Source organism: Crassostrea angulata, chromosome 6 (assembly GCF_025612915.1).
Source record: "Crassostrea angulata isolate pt1a10 chromosome 6, ASM2561291v2, whole genome shotgun sequence".
In the NCBI taxonomy this organism is placed as follows: Eukaryota; Metazoa; Mollusca; class Bivalvia; order Ostreida; family Ostreidae; genus Magallana; species Magallana angulata.
In genome coordinates, this window is record NC_069116.1 from 5,138,454 (window position 1) to 5,145,458 (window position 7,005).

Below are 7,005 nucleotides of genomic sequence, written 5' to 3' on the forward strand. Positions count from 1 at the left end.
CACCCCACTTTTGTTATAAATTTTGATATGTAATTCCAACTGTCAGAAAAATAAAAGCGATATTCTAAAATCTGCTAGGGGTGCTTCTTGCGATTTTACACAGATATTAGTTCCTGGCATTTAATTAGGAATCTTCTATAATTGAACAGGTAGATTGATACTAAGTATTCTAAATAGAAATGGTAACTCTACTTTTTTTACATGTAATTAGATTACAAGTACACTGTATGGCTTTTTTTCTCTGACCTTTATTATGTAAACTTTTGTGATTTTGTAATGTTATACTCAGATGTCTCTCCGTGTCAATCATGCCATTATACAAAATCTTATCAATGGTGCTCCATCCTGCCAGCTGTGTACAACAGGAAACACTGTTAGCATATGTAATTGTTATCCTGTTCTATTTTTGTCAATGGATTGTTAGAAAATTGAATTGTTGTTTCCTTTTTAACTTATATTTACAAACATCCTGTTATTTGAAAATTTTCAATAGGAAATAATATTATCAGGAATAAGGAAGAGTGCTGTAATATACAGGCTATTTACAGCTTTTTACAATTTTATATCACAACAGTTCAAATTGTTTCAGCTGTTTTATATTGCAGCACTCAACTCTCTCAAGAAAACTCTTGCTCCTCAAATAAGGAAAATTGTATTACTTAGTATTTTCAATTTCAAGAAATATTCAGAACTTTTTGTAAGAAATTATTTATGACTAAACTACACACACCTCTTTAAGAAGAAGATGGAACATTCTAAATGAATGAGAGACCAAATTCTTTGTTAACCTGAGATTTGTTCCTTTCAGGTGGATATACATCAGGGAATGAGCCTTCTAAATTGATCAAACCTTCAAAACTCTGACCCTCAATATCATGAAATGTAATATGGAATGTATGTATTTTATTCATAAATAAGTAAAATATCACTGACATCATTCAAAGAAATGATTCCTGGCTGAAGTGTGTTAAATACATGAACAGAGAATTAAAAAAGCTAATGACTGTTGAAATGTGAAGATACATGAACAGTTTATGCATTAATTAGCTTACAATGTATATACTAGTAAACCTTTAATGCATTAGTCGCTATGAACATTTTATGCATTACTCAATATTGTTCCAGGATTAATTTTACATTTCTTGTAGAGATCAGTAAGTCACATGTTTGAATAAAAACCATTACGATTTTTAAGCAGTTTTTAAAGGTAAATTAAAAATCAATTATAAACTTTTCATAAGTTATGTTATTTTTGTAATTCAAACAAAGAGTAAGGGGGAATAGGGAGTTGGGCTCAAACCAGTACATTATGGCTAACTTAAATAATTAGGTAATATACTTAATAAATCAACTTAACATAAACGTGGCATACGGGGGTGGGGTGCCCCTCCCCCACTTTATGTTGCAGCATTTTTTTTTTGGGATGCAAAAAATGAATTAGCAAGGAGTTGACACCCTCTCCTTTCTTAAGACTATGTGAGAAATTGAATTAAAAAAAAGAACAGTGAAGTCGAGGTTAAAAATGAATGATGTATCATGTGCCCCCTCCCCCATCACACTTTTTTGCTTGTCAATTTTTTGACGAGTCTGGCCCTTCCTCTTTCGAATACGATGCTAAGTGCCTGCATAATATTTCAAAAACAAAAGAAGTGTGTTGAAAATTAACGAAATCTATGCAAACATCACCCATGGTGTCGATGCATTTTTATGCTTTCTCTTTTTAAGTTCAAAGTTTTGTGTTCATAGACACACCGTTAATGCTTTCTACGAGCATTGCCGTTGCCTCGTCCAGCATTTTCTCTGCTTCATTTGTCGAAACTTTATCTGGGGTAGTATCCTTATCTACCGGTACTTTGACCTCAAGAACATGATATACTTCTGTACTGTTGTTACAAGGACTGTTTTCCCCACCAATATTAGATGTATTGCCATCTGTGCTTTTCTTGCTCTGAGATTTTTTGTGCGTTGCTCTGGTTTCCGCCATTTTCATTGAAGTCTTTTCCAATTTTTCCTGCTTTACTTTGCAGTCGGTTATTTTTGTGGCTTGTTTGTTGTTACAACTATCGTTAGCAAAACCTGTGCCATACTGAACGGGACTTTCCTTGCTGAAACGTACGGATTTTTTAATATCGACAGACTGTTGATCATTCCTTTCATCTATATCTTGATATTCACTCTCTGTGTTTAAATACTTTATTTCCGTAGCATTAACCGTTGCTTTGGCATTCGTGTTTTTTGCTGATTTTTGGTCTTCTGATATCTGTATAGGTTTTGCCGCGCCTTTGACCATAGTCTGCTTGGTTTTGGTTTTATTTTGATCGTCTGCTGTTTTAGTATTTTTGCCCGTGGCTTTGACGCTGACGTCCTTGTCCAATTCTGTTTTTTCGGTATTCTTTTCTTTTTCACGTTGAGGCTCTACTGTGACGACGTCATATTCATCTTCCACCAGACGCTGTTTGCTGTAAATCTCTTCTTCCGGTACAGAGTCCATCATTTGCTTCTTCATCGTCTCCATGTGGTCGTAATCAGCACTAGGTGGAGCGACCGCCGACCATCCACTATACGGCCAGGAAAGATCATAGTCTCCACTGTTAGCTTTAGCACTTCGTAAAACTCCTCTGTCGTATTCTTGCAGGCCATACTCTTCGTCACGTAGAGTTGTGTCTGACTTTTTAGCCATATCTGCCACCTTGTCGTATGTAGTGCTTTGGGACGCAAGGTCCCGGTTGATATCGATACGTTCAATGGCTTCTGAGGCAGGTCTACCACGAGTTTCTAGACGACTGATTTCCATTGTCCTTAGTTTTCTTTTCACTTGATATTTAACACAGCTATAAAAATAATGATGCATCAATATTTCAAGAAAGAATGACCGAAAAAAACCCCAAAAAGTATAGGAAAAGATAAATCTATACGTACCAACAAATGCACAATATGTTTGAAATTACTGCTAAGGTCAAAACACACAATAGGTAATACACGAAATTAGTATTTTTGAAAATTGACTGACGAGAACAGATTGGAACTACTCCTGTTGTATCTGAAAAAAAGGAATTAAAGTAATATGAATACGTTTTAAGTACATACAATTGCAAGTATTTATTTTCCGTAGAAAAACTAATCAACCAGGAACGCTGATTCTTGGGTGGAAGCATCGTCAGGTTGTGTAGATTCAAGTTTGTTCAAATCATTATCCCCGGGGGTTGGATGGGGCCACAACGGGGGGGGGGGGGGGGGGGCAATTTTTTACGTAGGAATATATAAAGAAAAATCTTCTAAATAACCATTTGCCTAGAAAAACTGTAACTTAAGTGAAAGAAACTCCAGATAGTGCGCGTGTAGGTTAAGGCAACTCCGAGTTTAATGACCGTCGATATTATGATAAATTTAGAAATAGGATATTTTTATGAAAACAGTGCTATATATTATATCAAGTGAATGTGTTTGCCATGATATTATTTTTCTACTTCGGAATCGAGTCGATCTTGGAAGCTACCGTGCCATGGTATCACGTGACAGTTAAAAATAGATAACTTTATACCTTAACAAAAAATCTAAAAGTGTAACACTACCCCGAAGTTCATTTGTATGTATGATACAATAATTCGATCGGCAATTAGTTCATGTTTATTAGTATTACTGCTAGAATCCTATTGTTAATCAAATAAAATAAATATTGTCATTATTTATCGGAAACCCCTCGACTTCTTTAATTTCATTGAAAATATTACGTATTTTTTATTTACAAAGCACATGATTCTAGCTGCACTTATTAAGTAGTTTAGGTCATATGCTTTTAATATTTGCCAAATTCAACTTTCATAATATTCGGGGTAGTATAACACGTTTGCCTTTTTTTTTTACACAATGACAAAGGAAATGCCAGTCAAGCCACATAGATGTCTATCTGCTAACCTAATAACACTCGTTAAAAAAACAAAATATCCATGCTCGTATATTATCCTGATTATATCCAAATTGACATTTATCTAAATATTGTGTATCAGTATGAAATAAGTCTTATTTTGGCATTATTTACCCTGCATTTAGATGATTTGTCTCCCGATATTGATCTTCTCTATTAAACATGCTTGTAACGTCATCAAAGATAATTATACGCAATACAGAGAAATCGAAGATATTTTCAGTTAGAAGTGTTTCTAGTGATATTCTACGCCTGCAGTTTTTATAATTTTTATAATTTAAGAAGGCCGACTTTAGTTTTCATTGCGCATGTTTTTGCGCATTCTAGTATAATACAGTTGATTTATACTTCTTATAAGATTTTATCGATATAGCTTATAAAATTGAACACAATAAATAAAATACAGGTAAAAATATTTATATTTTTTAAGGAATTTTTTATTTTTTAAACGATTTTTCCGTTGTGGGGAAGGGGGGCGTTGCCATTGCGCTTTTATGACGTTACATGTATATAATAAAATGAAGCTTTATAGGAGTACGTTATAAAAAAATAACAAAAGAAAAAAGTAAAAATTGTACGCCGTTGAAATTTTATATACAGAATGATGTTATCCCTGAGGACATTTTCCTTAGTTTTTGAATGAATCCATTCTACCAATCTTAATTCGTAACGATCCAAATATATAGCAAAATTTGGTGCATTTTGATATTTTGAGATGGCCCCCACTAAAAACCGATCGATTTTCTATAACCATTTATGTGCCACAGGGCCGATTTCGGCCGATTGTTAAAAACAAGTGTCTGAATTGAATAAACATTTGGTTTTCTTCTTTATTGTAAAGCTTACAGATGCATATATTTACTTTAACTTTTTAGTTATAATAATGACATCATAATTCACGCCATTACGTCACAAAGCGCCACGTAGCTATATCAATAAATTGTTAGGATCTACATGTAATGTACCATGTTGTCCATATATTATGACTCCATTTAGCTGATTTTTTTTCATGTCTATTGTTACTCAGGTGAGCGATGTTGCCCATGGGCCTCTTGTTAACCATGTTTTTTTTCTTATTTTGAAAGAACAAATGATAAGTCATTTACCATTTTTAGGCCCAGGTAAATCAAGTGCGTTCGAGTCTGTACCGTTTATGGCAAAGCTTAACGTAATCTTTAGACCTGAAATATTCGCTGTTAAAAAAAAAAAATTTAAAGCAAGTGTTCCATTATCATCTTTTTTAAAGAAAATTGAACAATAATACATTTAAAACTAATACGTACATGTTTGATCGCATTTATCAGTCAGTAACGTGTTACATGCAATGTATTTTGTTGGGGAATTTTGTCGGTTCACCATGCACATGGTTGGCAAAGGTAATCCTACAAAATACATGAATTTAAAGACACCTATGTTATTTTTCAGATAAAAAACAACAGTTTTCGAAAGATATAATTTATCTCTTCTCAATAGATTAGTTTCTGTTTACGCTCAATGCAGGTTATACTTACGTTTCTGTGTTATCTCACCAAAATCGTACAGTACGCACTTTCCTCTGTTAGCGTAATTTGGTAATGTTTGATTACTTTTAATCAGTTGGCGAAAATCCAATTCTAAAAATATCATCAAAAGACTGAACTTATCATAATTCATAAAACAACTTATATAAAAAAATTAAAATTAATCATTAAATGCTTTTGTCTTCTTAGTTTTACCTTGACAAATGTTAAAACGAGTTACGTGTTCTATTTGCAATGTTATGACACCTGGAAAAGAAAAAGAGAATGAATATTATGTATGAATACTTGTATGCTATTTTATGGTACTTTAATGCCTTGTGAATATGCGAACAACCTAGTTTTGACATTCTTTATGTACTTTCAAAATTCTGTACCATTGAAATTAGGTTTGTTGTTACGCAACTCATGCATTGAAATTAGCAATGAATATTATTAATACAATGTTTCAAATGACAATGACGACATTGATTTAAAATGAATTCACATAATACCGACTTATATTTACAAATAAAATATACAAATATATGCACTGGTTCTTACAATCTAAAAATATCTCCCTAAATGTTCAGACACGACATTCCTTTTTTATTTGCCAAATGTGATCAGACATAGTTTGTAAACAACTTTATCTCAATGCATGATATATTCACCAAGAAAACAATACAAGCTTCGAGTGTTCGATTTAATACATTTATTCTATGACAGCTTCACTGCGTTTTTTATTAACCGTTTGTAAATATTTTACCCCAACTCATGACATATTTTGCTTCTCCGAGCCATATCTCATCGGAAACTAAATTGTTTGCAAGGTACGGTGATTGTTCAGCTAATTGACAATTCTCCATAGCTTTAGTCCACGTTCTTTCTTTGGAGAAAGCCAATCCACCAAAGACCCCTGAATCATTATTTTATATAACAGGATTAGAAAATTAAACCATTTTAATTAAGATTGTAAGTTACATTTTAGTTTCGTAGTTCGAAGATAAACGTCATGGTAACTTTTCTATTGTTAATTCTACTTACATTGTAATTATGTAACATAAACTTACCAACTATAAGAAACACTATGAACTTTATTTTATCCATAATGTACTCAGTGTCGACTCTGCAACTGAAAGCTCCACTGTGTCATCATTGAATTTAATATTGGGAAGGAAATATTTTCTTACAAGTGTTTGTTCATGATTTCCTGGTTGAAACGATGCCTATATGCATTTGTCCAAATGATAGATGTTTTGAATTAAATAACTTACTTTAAGTTTAATGCTAAAGGAAATGAATATTGCGCACATTTTATTTTTAGTCCCCACGCCCACGCACTCGCACACATGCACAAACACACATTTCTTCCCCTGAGTAGGGTTTACACCTCACAGTTTTCTGGAGGGTAATCGCGTTAAAATATCCAGACCTGTAAACTTGTAAATCCGAATATGCAATCGTGTTGGTGTGTTAGCCTGAGTATGAATGAGTGTAACTTTGATCGTATAACCTATAAAACCCAGGCATAAACACTTTAGAGTTGACCCCGCAGGCCTTCAATCTATTTTTTCTACAGAC

At 33.2% G+C, this 7,005-nt stretch overlaps 1 protein-coding gene and 1 long non-coding RNA gene across 2 annotated transcripts; both read right to left on the minus strand.

The window, feature by feature from the left end:
* Positions 1–776: 776 nt before the first annotated feature.
* LOC128190901 (uncharacterized) lies at positions 777–3,155 on the minus strand. The gene is made up of 2 exons (XM_052863140.1): positions 2,920–3,155; positions 777–2,831 (listed from the first exon to the last, which is right to left on the minus strand). The coding sequence occupies exons 1-2, from the start codon at positions 3,153–3,155 to the stop codon at positions 1,727–1,729; spliced, it is 1,341 nt and encodes a 446-aa protein (XP_052719100.1). The 3' UTR covers positions 777–1,726.
* A 2,484-nt stretch (positions 3,156–5,639) lies between these two features.
* On the minus strand, positions 5,640–6,698 carry LOC128188783 (uncharacterized). Its single transcript, XR_008244189.1, has 3 exons — positions 6,495–6,698; positions 6,191–6,340; positions 5,640–5,691 (listed from the first exon to the last, which is right to left on the minus strand). It is a non-coding gene; the product is annotated as an uncharacterized LOC128188783 (long non-coding RNA).
* Between the last annotated feature and the right edge of the window lie 307 nt (positions 6,699–7,005).

What these genes read in the sequence shown, in the direction of transcription:
- LOC128190901 (XM_052863140.1), bottom strand. Translation starts at nt 3,155, where the DNA reads ATGCTTCCACCCAAGAATCAGCGTTCCTGGTTGATTAGTTTTTCTACG. An exon ending in AACATATTGTGCATTTGTTG is followed by an intron (nt 2,832 to 2,919) that starts GTACGTATAGAT and finishes TTATTTTTATAG; the next exon opens with CTGTGTTAAATATCAAGTGA.